Source organism: Orycteropus afer, unplaced genomic scaffold, assembly GCF_000298275.1.
Source record: "Orycteropus afer afer isolate SDZICR_OR568_19922 unplaced genomic scaffold, OryAfe1.0 scaffold00180, whole genome shotgun sequence".
NCBI lineage: Eukaryota > Metazoa > Chordata > Mammalia > Tubulidentata > Orycteropodidae > Orycteropus > Orycteropus afer.
Genome location: NW_006921767.1, coordinates 5,031,396 through 5,050,834, shown reverse-complemented (window position 1 = coordinate 5,050,834; position 19,439 = coordinate 5,031,396). Strand labels below are relative to the sequence as shown.

Here is a 19,439-nt window from a genome sequence, read left to right as displayed (position 1 = left end):
CTCAGGAGGCAGAAGTGCATGGAGGGATGGACACAGGGAAGAGGTAACTATGGGGAGGAAATGGGAGGGAAATTGTTGCATTGTGATAAATTGTGGTCAATGTCATGAGACAAAATGTATGTGAACTGCTGTATGGAAAGTGAATTTGCTCTGTAAATTTTCACCCAAATCACAATAAAAAGAAAAAAAAAAGGGGGGGTTCATCTTTGTTGTCTTTATCTTCCATGTACCTCTCTCTGTCTTACTCTTTCTCAATGCCATTGTGTTGATCACTCACATTTCATGCATTGCCCTTCCCTTCAGTCAAATCAATACTTGCCTCTACCTATCTAGTAGTGTTCCCTCCCCTCCCTTCCTACCCCTAGTAATCAACAAAAAATAAAAAAAAATCATTCCATATAGAAACCTTTCCTTGACTTTTTACAATAGTGGACTAATACAATATTTGTGCTTCTATGATTGACTTATTTCACTCAGCATAATGTCCTCCAAGTTCATCCATGTTATGTGGTGGTTTGCAGATTCTACATTATTCTTGAGGGTTGAATAATATTCCATTGTGTGTATGTACCATTTGGTTTAGTTATCCATTCTTCTGTTGATGGACACCTAGGTTGTTTCCATCTTTTTGCTATTATAAATAGTGCTGCAGTGATCATGGGTGTGCATATATCTGTTTTTGTCCTGGCTCTCACTTTTTTAGGGTTTATACCTAGTAATGGAACTGCTGGGTCAAATGGTATTTCTAACTCCAACTTTTTAAGGAATCGCCTTACTGCTTTTCACAGTGGTTGTATCACTTGACAGTCCCACCAGCAGTGTATGAGTGTTCCAGTCTCTCCACCTCCTCACCAGCGTTTGTTATTTTCTGTCTTGTTGAACTGTGTTACTAATCCTGGGTCAAGATGGTATCTCATTGTTGTTTTGATTTGCATATCTCTAATGGCTAATGATCATGAACATTTCTTCATGTGTTTTTTGGCCACCTGAATATCATCTTTGGGAAGTGTCTATTCATGTCTTTTGCCCATTTTTGAATTGGATTGTTTGTCTTTTCTGTTTGTTGATTGTCTGTTTGTTGAGCTGTTGGAGTTTTCTATAAATTTTAGAGATAATTCCCTTGTCAGATATGTTGTTGCCAAATATTTTTTTTCCCAGTTTGTCCTCTTTTTACTCTTTTGGAGAAATCTTTGGAAGCATGTAAAAATTTAGTTTTTTAGAAGGTCCCATTTATCTAGTTTCTCTTCTGCTGTTTGTGCATTTTGTGTTATGCTTGATAGTCTGTTTATGCCATATATTAAAAAAACGCAACCACTGCCATTGAGTTGGATCTGACTCATAGCAACCCCTCCTTGGGTTTCTGAGGCAGTATCACCATGGAAATAGATTGCCCCGCCTTCCTTCCAAGAAGTGGCTGGTGGGTTTGAACCACCAGCCTTCTGGTTAGCAGTTTAGGGCCCCTACATTTGCCCCTAGTTTTTCCTTGAGGAACTTTATCATTTTAGATTTTGATCCATCCGGAGTTGGTTTTTGCTACTAGTCCTGGGTCAGGGTATGGTGTGAGGTACAGATCGTATTTCATTTTTCTGCAAATGGATATCCAGTTTTGCCATCATCATTTGTTAAAGAGACCATGTCTTCCCCCATTTAACAGGTATCAGCCCTTTGTCAAAGATCAGCTGACCATAGATTGATGGATCTATTTCTGGGTTCTTAATTTTATTCTACTGGACTGTGTGTCTGTTGTTGTACTAATATCAGGCTGTTTTGACTATTGTGGCTGTATAGAAGGTTTTGACTTTGGTAGTGTGAGACCTTTTACTTTGTTCTTGTTCTTCAATAGTGCTTTGCTTATCTGAGGTCTCTTTGCTTTCCATATAAAGTTAGTGATTGGTTTTTCCATATCCTTAAAGAATGTTGATGGGATCTAAATTGAGGTGGCATTGAATGTATAGATTGCATTGGGTAGGACTGACATTTTCACAAGGTTCAGTCTTCCTATCCTCGAGCGTGGTATGTTCTTCCATTTATGTAGATATCTTATGGTTTCCTGAAGTAGGTTTTAATAGTTTTCTTTGTACAGGTCTTTTGTATCCCTAGTGAGATTTATTCCCAAGTATTTTATTTTATTGGTACCTATTGTAAATAGTATTGATGTCCTTATTTCTTTTTCACGAATCTCTTTGCTGGTGTAGAGGAATCCACCTGATTTCTGTATGTTGATTTTGTATCCTGCCACTATACTAAATCTCTCAATTAGTTGCAGTAGTTTTCTTGCTGAGTCTCTTGGGTTTTCTATGTATAGGATCATATCACCAGCAAATAGGGATAGTTTGACTTCTTCCTTACCAATTTGGATACCTTTGATTTCCCTTTCTTGCCTTATTTCCCTAGCTAGGACTTCCAATACAGTGTTGAATAGAAGTGGTGATAGAGGGCATCCTTGTCTGGTTCCTGTTCACAAGGGGAATGGTTTCAGTCTCTCTCCATTGAGAATAATGTTGGCTGTTGGTTTTGCATTTTGTTGTTGTTATGTGCTGTCGAGTCAAACCCGACTCATAGCGACCCCTCCTTGGGTTTCCGAGGCAGTATGCCCTTTATTATGTTGAGGAATGTCCCATCTATTCCTATTTTTCTGAGAGTTTTTATCAGGAATGGATGTTGGGTTTTATCAAATGCCTTTTCTGCATCTTTCTTAGGAATGTGTTCTAGGTCTGCATCCTGCTCCTTTGTTTCTACTGCTTTATCTTGCTTCTTTGTGTGTTCTGTGATGGTCTTGTCTCCAAGACATTGTGACATTGTATTTATATTTAATTGGTGATTGTATGTTGGAGTGATTTGCCCATGATTTTCATTTTCTTTTCTTTTCTTTTTTGGATGTGTCTGAGTAAGCAGGGTACTGTGCTTCTCTATTCGCTAATTGGCAGCACTTACACACTCATCACCTGTCTCCTGGTGGGTGTGATAGAGTGTGAGAGTGGCTGCACAGATCTCTGTTAACTGTTTGTGAAGAGCAGTTCAGGGTGGGTCAGACTTTTGTTGGTGGTTGTGTATCACTGGCCAGTTGGTGCAGAAGGAAGTGGTGGCCCTCACTCAGTAAGTGGAGCTGCAGGAGGTGTAGGTGTGGTTGGATCATATGGGCACGGTTGCTGTCTCCCACTCAGACAAAAACAGGGATCAAAAAACTAAAAGCAAGAGGACAAAAAACACACACTGCATAAGCACATGGGAACAATCACCAAAAAGAGAAAAGAGAGGCAAAAAAAAAAGGGAATAAGTGGGAGAATATATTTAAAGAAATAGTTTAAAAAGACAAAAGAAATATGAATAGAAAAAGGGAGGAACTCTCAGTATCTGGGAGGGGGGATAAGAGAAAAGAGGTGTAGAGTAAGAGAGTAATGAAGAAAAAAAATGGGAAAAATGCAAAAAGACAAGGAATAGGGAGAACCACAAGAAATGAAAAATTGGGAACCTGGAAAAGGGAGGAGAGAAAAAGGCAAAAACTGGAAGCTGGGATGGGACAAAAAAAGAATAATAATAAAAAGGAAGGGGAAAAAAAGAAGAACTTTAAAAAAGACCAAAAAAAAAAAAAAAAAAAAACCAATCAGGGTGGGGTAGGGCAGGGCACCTAACCTCCATCAGAGCACACAGACTGGGAGGGAATTCCTGCTGGCTCAGAAGGTGGATGGGGATGAGGTTTGGCCACACCTCTGTTCACCAGGAGGGTGTGGGGTATAAGAATAACAAGGGGAATATACTACCATTCTAATCGTCAGTGTCTGGTATATCCTTGCTGTGGTCAGCCAGTGGAGCCTATTCTTAGGTTCCTGGAATCTGAGAGAATGCTGTCGTTTTAAATATCCGAGATGGTCAAACTGCCTGTAAACATTCAAAATGGCTGCACCCCCTAAGTCCACAGCTCAGTTTGTCTCCCTCTTTGCTGTTTGCCCTTTTATTCACCAGCCGCCAGTGCAGTCCTCCATATAGCCCCTGGCTAGGAGGGCCAATATTTAGGTTAATTCTTTGGTCCTAACACCACCTGGAAATAACCAAACTGTCTGTGCTGTCAGGATCACTGACAATCTGCAGCTCTGTATGTCTCCTTTTTTCATTATTTTCATGCAGGTTCTTCTGCTTGTTGGAGTTTAGTCCACTTCTGTATCCTTCCTTTCAAAGCTCAGGGCTCCAGGATTACCTTCTGTATCTATGTTAATTGGTTCCTCTTTTCTTTGTTGAAGAAAGTTTGTGTAGTTTGTCTCCCTATTCTGCCATCATACCAGAACTCCCTCCACTTTTGGTATTTTTTGTTACTAATTTCCAAATTGCCCTCTTCGAAGTTTGTTCAAATTTATACTTCCCTCAGCAGTGTTTGTGTGCCAATTTCCCAACACCCTTGCCAACTTTGAATGTTATTTTTTAAAATTGTAGCAATTTTGATGGGGAAAAAAATGGTCTTTTGTTCCATGAACATTAATTGTGGTGATGAAGTTAGGCTTTCTATAAAAATTGCCCAAATAATTTCCATTTGATTATCCAAAACTTGTGCAGGTGTTTTCCATATTTCTTGGGTTCTAATCACCCTCCCCTTGCCTTCTGTATTTTTCAGTTACAACAGTGGCCTGACTCATATACAAAGAAGTTTGAGCACAGAATCTACCCCATCACATTTTCTGTTGGAAACCCTCAGGAATGGAAGAAATTATTCAAACCCTGTGCTGCCCAAAGACTGTTTCTTCCGGTAGGAACACCTGTTTTTAATAAGATACAGCTTGGAAGATAATTGCTCTTGGAAATATGGTGAAATTAGCCAGAATGTGTTTGGATACATTATACAGTTGAAAATGTGTTTCTCTTGGATTCTGTTCATGATGCTCTTTGCAGTGTGCAGAGAGATGGCACCTATGTTCTAAAGGTTGTCTTTCCCAAAGACTGAGGACTGAGAGCATTGGATTATGAGTCTTTGTGACTGTGCCTTCACCATTTACTAGCTGTGTAAATCTCAGTAAATTCTCTAACTTCTTTAACCTCTGTTTCCTCCATAGGCTTGGCATGTAGATGGCCCTCAATAAATGTTAGCTGCAGTTATGTTATTTCTCTTATAACACTAACTCCTACGAGATAAAGCCACACCCAGGGGATAATTGAGGGAGAACCCAGAGTTTTAGTTAAGCTTTTCAGTATTAATTTTCTAAATTGAACATTTTTTGTTTCCTTTTAAAAAATTCTAAATAGAAAAGTCACCTAAGATAAATCAAAACAGAGAAATATCACTGAGCAAAGATTGTAGCTTTGAATTGTAAATTGCAATCTTGACATCTGTGAGGGGTTCATCCCATCAGTAAACATTTATTGAATGCTCACTAGATGGTAGACCCTGCCTTAGTGACAGTGATATGGCGATGAACCAGACAGCCATGGTCTTGCCTTCTTGCAGCTTGAGTCTAGTAGGGTATCCTGTCATTGAACAAGTAACTAGAAATGTGCTCAGTGCTGTGGTAGAGAACAGAGCCTCATGGATGTGTACAGTATGGGGTCCCACCCTCATCTGGGAAAAGTAAGAGAAGTTCTCTTGAGGCAGTGACATTTAAGTTGGAACGTGAAAGAAGGAGGAGTAGGGGTCACTCGACAACAAGGGCCTTGCAGATAGTGAAAGAAAAGAGACTTCCAGGCAGCAGCAGTATGTACAAAGGTCCTGATGTGGCAAGCAGTATGGTTGAGAAAATAAAAAGTAGGTCAAAGTGACTAGAAAAAATATAGACTGAAATGGCACTGAAGAGGTTAGGAGGGTCTGGAGCCTGTAGGCTATGTCAGGGTGTGTGGCTTTTGTCTTAGGATAGTGGGAAGCCATTGAGTGATTTCTAGCATGGAAGTGGGATGATATAATTAGTGTTTTAAAGTGTACGCATTGCTTCATTGTATTGTGAACAGTGGAATTTGTGAGGGCAATTAGTGATGTCTTGGGCTATGGTAGTTGCCTTAGAGATGGATTTATGATATGACCTGCCTGAAAAATAGAATGTATTAGGTCTCATGATTGGTTAGTTGTGAGAGTTGAAGGAGAAGTGAGATGATAAGGATTTCACCCATATTTCTGACTTGAACAAGTATTAAAGATGATTTGTTTGGAATTGACAGTAGTCAATCAACCATGTATGACCTACATGGTTCAACCTAATGAATGGATAATGGTATCATTTTTTGAGGTGGAAAAGACTGGAAGAAGAGTTGTTTTGTTAAGTGGGGAAGATGAGTTCAATTTGGAACTTTTTTTTTTTTTTGGGTTGCCTCATCCAAGCAGGGAGAGGTCTTATCATCTATTGGTATGGAAACCCTGAAAGCTGAGTAGCACTTTTAGCATTTCCTACAGGGACAAAAAAGGAAGAAAAAACCAAAAAGGATGTCAGAAGAGACTCTGAAACTTGCTTTTGAACTACAGTAGCTGACGTGAATGGAAGAAATGCTCAGATAAAAGAATTGAACAGAAGATTTCAAAGGGTGACTCAGGAAGACAGTAAAATATTATAATAAAATGTGCAAAGGGAAGAATATGCTTAGCATTTCTCAAGCTGAAAGAACTGAAGAAAAAAATCCAAGCTTCGAGTTGCAATTCAGTATTTCTATGGGCAAGATATTGAATAATGCAGGAAGCATCAAAAAAAAAAAAACAAGGAAGGAATACATAGAGTCACTGTACCAAAAAGAATTGGTCATTGTTCTTCTATTTCAAGAGGTAGTTTATGATCAAGAACCAGTGGTACTGAAGGAAGAAGTCCAAGCTGCACTGAAGGAATTGGTGAAAAACAAGACCCCAGGAATTGACAGAATACCCACTGAGATATTTCAACAAATGGATCCAGCACTGGAGGCACTCATTCGTTTATGCCAAGAAATGTGGACAACAGCTACCTGGCCAAATGAGTGGAAGAGATTGATATTTGTGCCCATTTCAAAGAAAGGTGAGCCAACAGAATGTGGAAATTGCCAAACAGTATCATTTATATCACACACAAGTAAAATTTTGCTGAAGATAATTTAAAAATGGTTGCTGCAGTATATTGACAGGAAAATTCCAGGAATGCAAGCTGGATTCAGAAGAAGGTACGGAATGAGGGATATCATTTCTGATGTCAGATGGATTTTAGCTGAAAGCAAAGAATACCAGAAAGATGTCTACCTGTGTTTTATTGACTATGTAAAGGCATTCAGCCATATGGATCTTAACAAATTACCAAGGACATTGAGAAGAATGGAAATTCCAGAACACTTCACTTGTGCTCATGAGGAACTTGTATGTAGACCAGGAGGCTGTTGTTCAAACAGAACCAAGGGATATACTGCATGATTTAAAAGCAAGAAGGGTGTGTGTCAAAGTTGTATCCTTTCACTGTACTTATTCAGTGTGCAAATAGTCTGAGAAGCTAGACTATATGAAGAAGCACGCAGCATCAGGATTGGAGGAAGAACCATTAACAACCTGTAATATGCAGATGATACAACCTTGCTTGCTGAAAGTGAGGATGACTTGAAGCACTTACTGATGAAGATCAAAGACTACAATCCTCCATATGGATTACATGTCAACATAAAGAAAATGAAAATCCTCACAACTGGACCAATAAGTAACAACATGATAAATGGAGAAAAGATTGAGGTTGTCAGTGACTTCATGTTACTTCGATCCACAAGCAACACCCATGGAAGCAGCAGTCAGGAAATCTGACGTTGTACTGCATTTGGTAAATCTGCTGCAAAAGACCTTTTTAAAGTGTTAAGAAGCAAAGATGTCACATTGGAGACTAAGGTGTGCCAGACCCAAACCATGGTATTTACAATTGCCTCATATGTATGTGAAAGCTGGACTATGAATAAGGAAGACTGAAGAAGGTTGATGCCTTTGAATTGTGGTGTTGGCAAAAAATGCTGAAAATACCATGGACTGCTAAAAGAACTAACAAATCTATCCTGGAAGAAGTGCAGCTGGAATGGTCCTTGGAAGTGAGAATGGCCAGACTTCATCTCACCTACTTTGGTCATGTGGTCAGAAGGGACCATTTCCTGGAGAAGGGTATCATGCTTGGTAAAGTAGAGCATCAGCAAAGAAGGGGAAGACCCTCGACAAGATGCAATGATAGAGTGGCTATAATGATGGGCTCAAGCATGGCAAGGATTGTGAGGTTGGCACAGGACTGGGCATTGTTTCATTCTGTTATGCATAGGGTTGCTATGAGTTGGGGCCGATTCAATGGCATCTAACAATAACAACAAGGACCTATGAGAAGAAAAAAGCTTGGGTGTTGTGTTAGACTGGGTTCTCTAGAGAAAGAAAACCAGTAAAGCTTATATATAGAGAGAAAGAGAAATTTATCTTAGGAAAATGGCTCACACACTTATAGAACCTGGGAGTCTAGAGTTCTTGGATCAAACGTCAAGCTGGAGGCTTTTCCTGACTCATGCAGCTGCAGGGGCTGAGGAGCTCAAGGTTGGCAGACAGTATACTGGCTGTTGACTCCAACAAAGGATGAATCCAGGATCTCCAGGCCGAATGGTGGATTTTACTCACTGATAGTTGTAGGTAGCACAACAGAATCCCGATCCACAGAAGAATGTCTCTTTTCCCAGGACATCCATAAATATACTGGAAGCAGCCCACACCCCTAGGGAAACTCCCTTTCAACAGATTGGCTGCTCAAAACATATTCATATGCTCCAATCATGGGAATAAGTACATCACAATTGTTTAAACCACACAGAATTGTGGTCCAGCCAAGTTGACACACAGCTCCAACTATCACAGATGTATTGTTGGTTCTGATCTGCTCTTCTAGCTCACTCCCTCAGTAAATGACCCATTGTATATATGCCACAGATCATTATACCTGTTGTGAGATTGGATCAATTGTATAAAAATGGGAGTAAGAAAAGACTTCCTCAGGTTGAAACTAAGATCACTAGATTGGTGATGTGACAGCTAATTGCCACTTAAGAAGAGAAGACAGAATGTGAAGTTTCTACATTCTGTCTGTTTTAGGTGGGGGAAAAGTATTAGGAAGTCCACGTTAATGTTGAAATTTTGTCTCTGCAACCTGCCCCAAATATTAGCAACTCAGTGGTAACCATATTTGAATTTTCCCTGACCTTGAATTGTGACTTTATTTTCACTATTTTAAAAAACAAAACACAAACCTCTACGTGATGGTTTTCCTTCATTTCCAGCTAAGGAAGCGTTGCATTTTGAATGACAAATGGAAGCTAGCATTCCTTATCTCCTTCTGATAATGGAAACTAACTTTTCTTTAAAAAAATAATAAAGGGCGATGGCAGTTGACAGGACATTTACCTTTTCCCAATCATATATCATAACAGCAGAGTATGAACGTGGCATTTTTGGGCATGGGGAGAGATGTATTGATCCTCTGTGCAATTTGAAATGAAGTCCAGGTGAAGTTTTCCTTGCAATTCATCTCCATTAAACCAAATCAGGTGTGCTGTTGAAGCAGCACAGAGAAGACACAGATCTTTTAATGCAAACATTCTAGCAAGTGGTCAGTTGACTAGGACCACAGTCTTACCCGCTGCTTGCCAGGTTGTTGTCCACTCCAAACCTACAGAAGAGACCTTTTCTCAGGTAAGATTTTATTATCAGAATAAGATCAAAGCACAAAGGTTTGAAGGTCAAGCCTATTCGTTTCTCAAATACGGTTAGTAGAATTCAGATCCCAGTAATTCAAGATTTACAAAGCTTCAGAAATCAATGGAAGTTTACTTTTCTACTTCAATGAATAATGATCCTAGTAGCAATTTAATAGTGCAAACTAAACTGCAGGTGGCTTGATTAAGCTCTCCAAGATGCATACTGCTTTCAGATAATTCAGAAGCTTGAAGTATTTAAAACAATATGCTAATTACAAATAAAACAAATCTGTTCATTAAAATTGATCCTGGAGGACTTTCCTTTTTCCTTAGTAAAACTTTATTAAGTTCTCTTAATAATGAAAGCTTTTGCTTCTATAAGAATAATTGAGTTTCATGAGAGTTCATATCACCATTCCCCTAATTAATTGGAATGTGTGAGGTTTTATAATGGATCTGTACATTTCACTATCGTTTGATTATGAAGTTCTATCTCCTCAGTAACTGTGGTCCTCTGGAGGTTTTAGGGACATTTAAAACATGACAGAGATCATTGGATGGCAAGTAGTACTGAATTTGCTAATGTGAGATCAATAAGCACTTTCTAGGCCTCACTCAGAGAGAAAAGTTCTTTTCATTCTCATTTGTTGTTGTTGTTATGTGCTATCGAGTTGGACATGACTCATAGCCACCCCTCCTTGGGTTTCTGACTGTTAACCAGAAGGCTGGCGGTTCAAACCCACCAGCCACTCCTCAGAAGCAAGATGGGGCAATCTACTTCCATAGTGATACCGCCTCGGTAACCCAAGGAGGGGTCGCTATTAGTCAGGTCCGACTTGACGGCACATAACAACAACAACAATCACTACGGAAGTAGATTGCCCAACCTTCCTTCTGAGGAGTGGCTGGTGGATTTGAACTGCCAGCCTTCTGGTTAGCAGTCAAGTGCCTTACGTACTACGCTACCAGAGCTCTCTGAAGATTTATTAAGCTCCAAGGTTATAAAAATATACCATGTTTTCATTTTTCCCAACATTTGCCATAAGCATCTGTATTCAAGAGATGAAGATGAGAAAAAAAGAGTTAGGAAATACCAAGAGACACAAGATAAAATTGTTATAGTCCTGACCTGTAAATTTGTCCAGAGAGTTTTCTGATTTCATAGTATCCAATAAACTCGTCTCATCCTTTAATATGTCCAAGTTCATTCCACCCCAGATATACTGAATCAGAATGTATACATAAGAATGACTCAGGGATCTATAAGAATCACCTGAAGATCTTGTTAAAATGTAAATTCTGATTCAGTATATCTAGGCTGGAAAGGCAAATTCTCAGCAGGGAGTCAAACCAATGAACCGGTTAGAAGCCCTGAATATTTCAAAGGATTACCATGCCAAATAAACAAACATCTCGGATAACCTAGATTTTAATATCACAGAGGGCAGCAATATATAATTGTCCCTTTTACCACTTCAAAAAACAACCAAACTCGCTGCCATCAAGCCCATTCCTACTTAGCGACCCCTCCTTGGATTTCCAAGGCAGTATCTCTACGGAAGTAGATTGCCCAATTTTCCTTCCGAGGAATGGCTGGTGTGTTTGAACCTCCAGGAGCCTTCTGGTTAGTAGTCAAATGCCTTAGGCACTACACCACCAGAGCTCGTTCGATGTGGTTACCAAAAATATCACATGAAAATGTCCCCAGATACCAATTTTACTGAACACAATGCTAAGTATTTGCTCACATACTATTAAAAGTTTGATATTCACAATAAGATTTCACTTCATACACCCCTGGATGGCTGTATTCAAAAAGACAAATAACAAATGTTGACAAAGATGTGGAGAAATTATAACCCCCATATACTATAGCAGCTTTGTAAAACAGACTGGCATTCCTCAAAAGGTTAAACATAGAATTACCATTGACCCAGTGATTCCTCTGCTAGATAGATGTTGTTAGGGGCCATTGAGTCAATTACAACCCATAGCAACTCTATGAAGATAGTGTAGAATCGCCTCATAGGGTTTTCTAGGCTGTAATCTTTATGGGAGCAGATCACCAGGTCTTTTCTTCCATGGAGCTGCTGATGTATTTGAACCATCTACCTTTCAGTTAGCAGTCAAGTGTGTAACCACTGCACCACGAAGGCTACTTCCTAGATATATACTCAAGATAAATGAAAACATATGTGTACAAAAAACTTGTACATGAATATTCTTTGCAGCACCACTGATTATTTAATCAGAGTCTAAAACTGGAAATAACCCAAATGTCCATAAACAGATGAATGGATAAATAAAATGTGGTATATTCATAAAATAGAATATTATTTGGCAAAAATAGAAATGAAGTACTGATGTGTGCTGTAGTATAGATATACATTGAAAACATACTAAGTGAAAGAAGCCAGTCATTAAAGAGAACATGTTAATATGACTGGTCTTGTAAAATGTTCAGAATAGGCAAATCTAAAGAAAATGAAAGTGGGTTAGTGGTTGCCTAAGGCTGAGCAGGTTAGAAGGGGTATTAGGAGTGACTGTAAATGGGTCCAGTGTTTCTTTTCAAGGTAATGAAAATGTTCTAAAATTGGATTTTGGTGGTAGTTGAACAACTCTTCATATATACTAAAAACCATTGAATTGTACACTTCAAAAGGGTAAATTGTATGGTATACAAATTATATTTCAATAAAGCTAATAACACTGGTATAAAAATCCTGGGGCATGCTTTGATTGGTCCAGTATGGATCATGTGCGCATCACCGAACTAATCATTATAACCAAGGAGATAACATTGTCTGTAATTGGCCTAATTTGAGTCACATGCTTATAGATGACCACTTCAACAATGAATCTCTTCTTAGGCCTTCAGAGGAGGTCTTTTAACTTTGCAAGATGAGGAAAATGAGATAATACATAAAGTATGTCCTTTAGGGAATTTCATAGCCACAGTATTGCTGTTGTTGTTGTTATTGTTATTGTTTGTTGTTGTCAAGTTTGTCCCTGACTTGTAGTGACTTCATGCACAGCAGAATGAAATGCTGCCCACACCTGCACCATTCCCATGATTAGTTGTGGGTTGAGCCATTATGATCCCAAGGATTTTCACTGGATGGTTTTTGGAAATAGATCACCAGGACTTTCTTCCTAGTTCATCTTAGTTTGGAAGCTCTGCTGAAACCTGTTCAGTATCATAGCAACATGCAAGCCACCACTGACAGACAGGTAGTAACTGTGAACAAGGTGCATTTTCCAAAAATAAAACTCAGGTCACTGCATGGAAGGCAAGTTTTCTACCATTGAATCACTAATCACTAATGCCTTTAGGTACAATATTGTTGTTGTTGTTGTTTGCCATCGAGTAGGCCCTGACTCATAGTGACCCCTCCTTGGGTTTCTGAGGCAGTATCACTACGGAAGTAGGATTGCCCAACCTTCCTTCCGAGGAGTGGCTGGTGAGCAGTCAAGTGCCTTAGACACTATGCTACCCGAGCTCCTATTAGGAAGGATTTAATGGAGAAATAAGTAATTTGGGATATGTAGAGGCAGTATGATGTAGTGATTAAGATTACAAGCTCTGGAGGCAGCCCAAATATGTTCAACCCTTAGTTCTACTGCTTGCCACTTTGTAAGCTGGGTAAATATCTTTTTTTTATTCTCCTTCAATCTACTCATCTATAAAATGAGATAAGAATATTACCAAGTTCATTGTGAAGATTTAAATAAGTTAATATATGTAATACCCTTAGAAATAGTACCTGGAACATAGTGTTGGCTGCTATTTTTCATTGTCATTGTTATTATTGTTAGGACTGATGGGTGGCACAAAACTACTGAGATCCTTAATTACTTTCCTACAAGGATCTCTGGTAGCATAGTGCCTAAGGCACTTGACTGCTAACCAGAAGTCTAGCAGTTCAAACCCACCAGCCACTCCTCAGAAGGAAGGTTGGGCAATCTACTTCCGTAATGATACTGCCTCGGAAACCCAAGGAGGGGTCACTGTGAATTGGGTCTGACTCAACGGCACATAACAACACAAAGATCTCATTTTTAGTAAATAGCAATAAACATCCAATTGGTCAAGCCATAACTGACCAATTGTAATATCCCCCAGTTTATGCCATCAGACACATTGTAGGGAATTTGTCTTTTTGATCACAACTTAATTACCATATTAGTAGTTCCAGGACTAATAAGCCATTGAAAGCCCCAGGGATCGCAGTTCTACTCTGATACACATGGGTCACCATGAGTCAAAGTTGACTCGATGGCAGCTGGTTAGTTAGGTGAAGAATTGTCATGTTCATTAGGAAGCATAGTATAAGAATCATGACTAACATATCTTGATTGTCTGTCAACAGAATTCATTGTTTGCAAGCAATGGAAATTGATTCAGGCTAAGTCAATCGCAAGAGGTCTTGACCGAAAGGATGTAGGGGGCTGTATTGAAGAGAAGGTTGTCAAACAAGGGTTGTGTCTGATTAAAGATGGCAAGCAAAACATTTGTATTTATATTCATCTTTTCCCAAAACTATATTAAAATTTATAATTAAAGTCATTTTTTAAAGAGGATAAAACTTGTCTAAGACAAAGAGGAGAGGAGATAATGACAGTAAAAGCCTGAAGTATATTTTGAGTGGTGATAACCAATTTAGTCATTGGAGACCACTATATCTTTAGCAGCAGGATATGCCCAGAAACAAATTATTTAGATGACACAAACCTCAAAAGGTCAATGAATTAGTGACACTAGATACCTCTGGAAGTGGCAGTGAAGATGAAGTTAGAAGTAGGATGTTTGTTTTCAAGGCCATTTCATAAAGGTTTAAGCCTTACTCAGATTGCCTGCCTCACACCATGTAATTGAGAATCTGCCTCTCCCTTACCTGGAGAAATAACTGGAGGTTTAGTTTCTAGAAAAGGTAAAATAGAGAGTCTCTGAACTAGGGAAATGCAAGTACAGTTGAAGGTATCATATTGCAAACATGAGGTTCAACTGAAAACTTATACAGAACCTTTTCTCCCATATAATTCCCAAAACCTGGTAGCAGAATGATGTCTTCTAGGAAGGGGATTGGAAGATTTAAATACACTGACACCAGGGGGTTCCCCACTAAGGTGTTCCAGCTACATCTCCCTATGCTGAAGCATATAGCCAGCAGGCCCTCTCCACATATTTTCAAACAACTCTGTGAATGGAAAACAGCACTGATGAGATATTTGAAAAAACCTGCTAGTAGGAAAGACAGGTCAAAACAAAGGAAGAGAAAAACATCAATTTAGAAGAAATAATTTATGCAGCGTGAATAAAACTTCTAGAACCGTTTCACTAGTACTCTCAGAGAAATAAAAGACAATATTACATCTCTGAAAGAAGCATGAGATTTTATTTTTTAAAAAAATGAAAAATTTAGGAGGGGAGTTGAGGGAAAATTGCTAAGGAGGTAAAAATTCATATATATATTTATATATATAATTTGGGGAAGATAGAAAGATCCAAAGAGAGAGAGAGAGAGAGAGAGAAACATTTAGAGGAAGAAAATCAGCTCTTGTAAATGAAAAATTTTAATAGTAGAAATGAACAACTCAATAGAAGAATAGGGGGAAAAAATTGAGGAAATCTCCCTGAAATTAGAGCAAATCCAAACAGAAACCAAAGAGATGGAGAATAACAATGAAAAGATCAGGAAATTAGAGGTGAGAGCTAACATCTTAATAATAGGAGCTATAGGTAAAGAGAACAGAGAAAACACAAGCTAAGAAATCAACAGAGCAATTAATTCAACAATATTTCTCAGGCAAGGGGATATGAATTTCAAGATTGAGCGAACTCACTGAAAGATTAAATTGATGGATATAAAAGAGATATACAATGTCAAGCATATTGTTTTGAACGTACAGAACAATTAGGAGAAAAAGATAAGACTGGCTGTCAGAAAGGAGGGGAACAGTCACATCGAAGGATCAGAAATCAGAAAGGCTGTAAACTTCTCAATAGAAAGAGTGAAGCACTAAAATACTGGAGCAATTCCTTCAAAATTCTGAAGTAACATTACTTCTAACCTAAGATTCTATACCTAGCCAAACTACAAATCAAGTGTGTAAATAGAATCAAGACATTTTCAGTTGTACACAGTTCCAAAAATGTTTACCTTCCATTATCCCTCTCTCAGCGAGCTCCTAGATAATGGGCTAAACTCCAGTGGGGGGAAAAAAAAACTAAACTTAACTCACTGCCAACAAGTCAATTCCAACTCATAGCGATCCTCTTTGGGTTTCCAAAGTGGTCAGTCTTTACAGAAGTTGATTGCTCAGTCTTCCTTACAGGGAGGGCTGGTGAGTTTGAACTGCCAACCTTCTGATTAGCAGTCAAACGCCTTAGGCACTGTGCCACCAGAGGAGGACTGTAAATCAAGAAAATTGAAGATGTGGGATCCATGCAGCAGGTAATCAATTCCACACAAAAAAGATATATTTACAGGAATTCTGAGGGGAAGGGAGATGATAGTTGCATAGAATCCTGACTGGAGCAAATCAGGAATCTCTGGAAGAAACTTTGATAAATGTATAGAAAACAACATAAACAAACCAATAACCACAGTAAACAAACAAATAAAACAATTATTAACTCCAAGGAAAACAAAGTTCTACAGAGGGAAAAATTATCATGATTTACTTCATGTTTTAATTGGAAATAGTGTTTACATGGCATTATAAGATAATGTATGTTGATCTAAATAATATTTTTATATCACTATATAGAAATGATGGCACATGGACATGTTTGTAGTAGGGGTGGAAGTTTTATGAAAGAGAGCTAAATCCTTTTCTTTCAGGGTAAGAAGTTAAAATATAAGGTGTGTATCTTATTTAGAGGCCTCGAGGTATTTACCCAAATAATAATTTTAAATAATTGGAATTAGTTATTTGCTCTGAGATTGGGAAATATGTGTGTAGCGGGAAACTGAGGGACTGTTTTATTTATTCGTATGTTTGTCTATTTCTCTTCCTATATTTATTTCTTAAGCCTTTGCTAACTTTTTGACACTCCCGTGTTTCTCAAATTGTGGGGAAGAGCCCACCAGTGACCCTTAAAATCAATGTAGCAGATTATGATTGGCTTTTCAAACAATGAAATAAAGTAGAATAGGATGTAAATTAGGAGCTCTGGTAGCTTAGTGCCTAAGGCACTTGACTGCTAACCAGAAGTCTAGCAGTTCAAACCCACCAGCAACTCCTCGGAAGGAAGATGGGGCAATCTACTTCCGTAGTGATACTGCCTCGGGAACCCAAGGAGGGGTCGCTATGAGTCAGGACCAACTCAAGGACACATGACAACAACAACAAAAGGATGTAAATTAATACAAGTCCACTGTATATTGTAAGGGCCAATTTCGAAAATTTTGTTTCTGTTTTATCTATTTATGAATGCAAATACTAGGATCATGATGTAAATGTGTACCTTACCTACAAATTGCAGTTGAAAGTAATTTGAGAAATAATGCTTTAAAATATATCTTCAGGACACACTACTGAAGGAGGAGAAATGGATGGGAGGTTTAAAGCCAGGTGATGTCTGCTGCACTTATCATATGGTGGCATCTGTAGGTTTATGATTTCACTAACTCTTCACAACTCTTTGAGGAATGTACTAATGTATATCTATTTTACAAGTGAGGAAACTGAAGCTGAGGGAATTAAAGCATTTTTTCCCAGACTAAATGTTAGAACCTGGGTTGGAATCTAAGTCTTTCCTGTAGTAGGAAATAGTATAATAATCTATGATATTTCTTGTGGTTTATAAACTCTGAATAAGTACCAGAGTTCTCTCTTGTACATGTAGAAAGCATTCCCCGAAGTGTTTACTAAAAATAGTTTTGAAAGATTCCCCTGGGTTGTCTGTTCTTCAAGTGTTAAATGGGTATAAGGAAAGTACATGTCTTTGCTTAGACTCAGCTGTTCAGTGAGGCTGTCATATTTAAAATTGTTCCCTGTCCTGCTTTATTTTTCCTCTAGCCTACTAGCTTCAAAGTTAGAATACTCCTTAACTTTGTGTTTCTTTTAAACAATGCAATAAAATAAAGTAGAATTATTTTTAAAGTTTTGGACTTCTCTCATTAGCATGTAGGCCTAATGAGGTCAAAGATCTTTGTTCTATTCCCAGCACCTATAAAAGTACATAATGTATATGAACAGAAGACATTCTGTAAAAATATGTGGATGGATGGATGGACTTATAAAAAGGGCTTGAACAACTGCTTCAAAAGGTAGTAGAAGGGATTCCAAGATAGGATTCTTATAAAGTGCCCAGCCTTGAACCAAATATATACTTAAAAAAAAAAAAAAAGAAAAAAAAAAACACTGCCATTGAGTTGATGCCAACTCTTAGTGACCACCATAGAGTTTCCAGGGCTATAAATCTTTATGGTACCAGGCTGCTTCATCTTTCTCCTGCAGAGCAGCTAGTGGGTTTGAGTCACTGACCTCTTGGTCAGCAGCTGAATGCCTTAACCACAGCACCACCGGAGCTACTTAATATATACTCAGTAAATGTCAATTGAATTTGATTCTCAAATATAAGAAAAGGGAAGACATTCTTTGAAAAGCAGTCAAATTGGGGTGAAGAGCCATAGTTCCTTGTCACCCAATGATCTTATTCTTGGCAACTCCCTGGCAGGGAGGGCATCCTCTGGGGAGGCACCATCTCACTTAGAAACTAGACTTTGCTTTAAGTGACAGTTGCCATGGCTAACAGGGTGTCTACAGCCAACAAGGAAAGATAGTATGTGCTTGCTGGCTGGGATCACAACACCTGATAACAGGTGGAAATAAGCCAAAAGGGAGGATGGAAGATCTGAGAGAGCCATTCTCTCAGAATGAGCCAGAGAAACCAGATACCTTCAGTTACGCAAGACCTGTGGAAAGCATTCAGTATGCAGAAATAACAGTTGGCCACACAGCTGAGATGATGAAATCAAAGACTAAACACAAGTGTGATGCGCCAGAATTTCAGGACAACCATCCTGACTGAACAAAGCCCTCATTGATTTGCCCAATTCAGATGCAATCTGAATCTTGTTTGCATATGAAGATCAAATATTAAACTTATCAGAAGGGTCTGCTTCACTAATGGCAACATACGTGAATGTAGCCGTGACATCTGTACATTCCTGCTCTGTTAAAACTTCACAAAAAGCAAGTATGTAGCTTATATATAATTCCACAAGGGGGCACAGTAGAAACAAAAATAGAAATTGATATGCTTAAGTTTTCTCCTGCAGGGTGGCCCCTCTTTGTCCTTTTAAGCTAATAATTTAACAAACAATCTGAAAATCTCAAAACCGTTAATATGCTGGATCACTATTTAATCAATAATGGATATTAATTTTTGTACAAATTCCCACTGCATGTTTGAAAAAGAGGAGCGGGGAGGCAGAATATAGTAATGATAGTTTCCAAGTGTTCATAATTCTCTCTACTGTCTTAAACGATTTTAAAAATATCAAAGGGGGGATATTTGAGAATATATAGCATCAAACAGAAAGTTCTTTGTTTTAACTTCTTACTCTTCAGACTGCTGAATTGTTAAGTTTTTATAACACATGCATATGAATTTGTGATTTGTGCATTTACACAATTTTTTTAAAAAATTATGATTTGGGTGAAGATTTACAGAGCAAATTCACTTTCCATACAGCAGGTCACATATACTTTGTCTCATGTCATTGACCACAGTTTACCACAATGCAACAGCTCCCCTCCCACTTCCTCCCCATAGTTACCTCTTCCCTGTGTACATC

At 38.4% G+C, this 19,439-nt stretch overlaps 1 protein-coding gene across 1 annotated transcript in view; it reads left to right on the top strand.

Annotated features, from left to right (window-relative positions):
- GXYLT2 (glucoside xylosyltransferase 2) overlaps positions 1 to 19,439 on the top strand; it is a 217,163-nt gene that overhangs the window by 123,139 nt on the left and 74,585 nt on the right. The window contains exon 3 of the mRNA XM_007947328.2: positions 4,607 to 4,738. Within this exon, the coding sequence (XP_007945519.1) occupies positions 4,607 to 4,738 (132 nt within the window). The remainder of the gene's footprint in view (positions 1 to 4,606; positions 4,739 to 19,439) is intronic.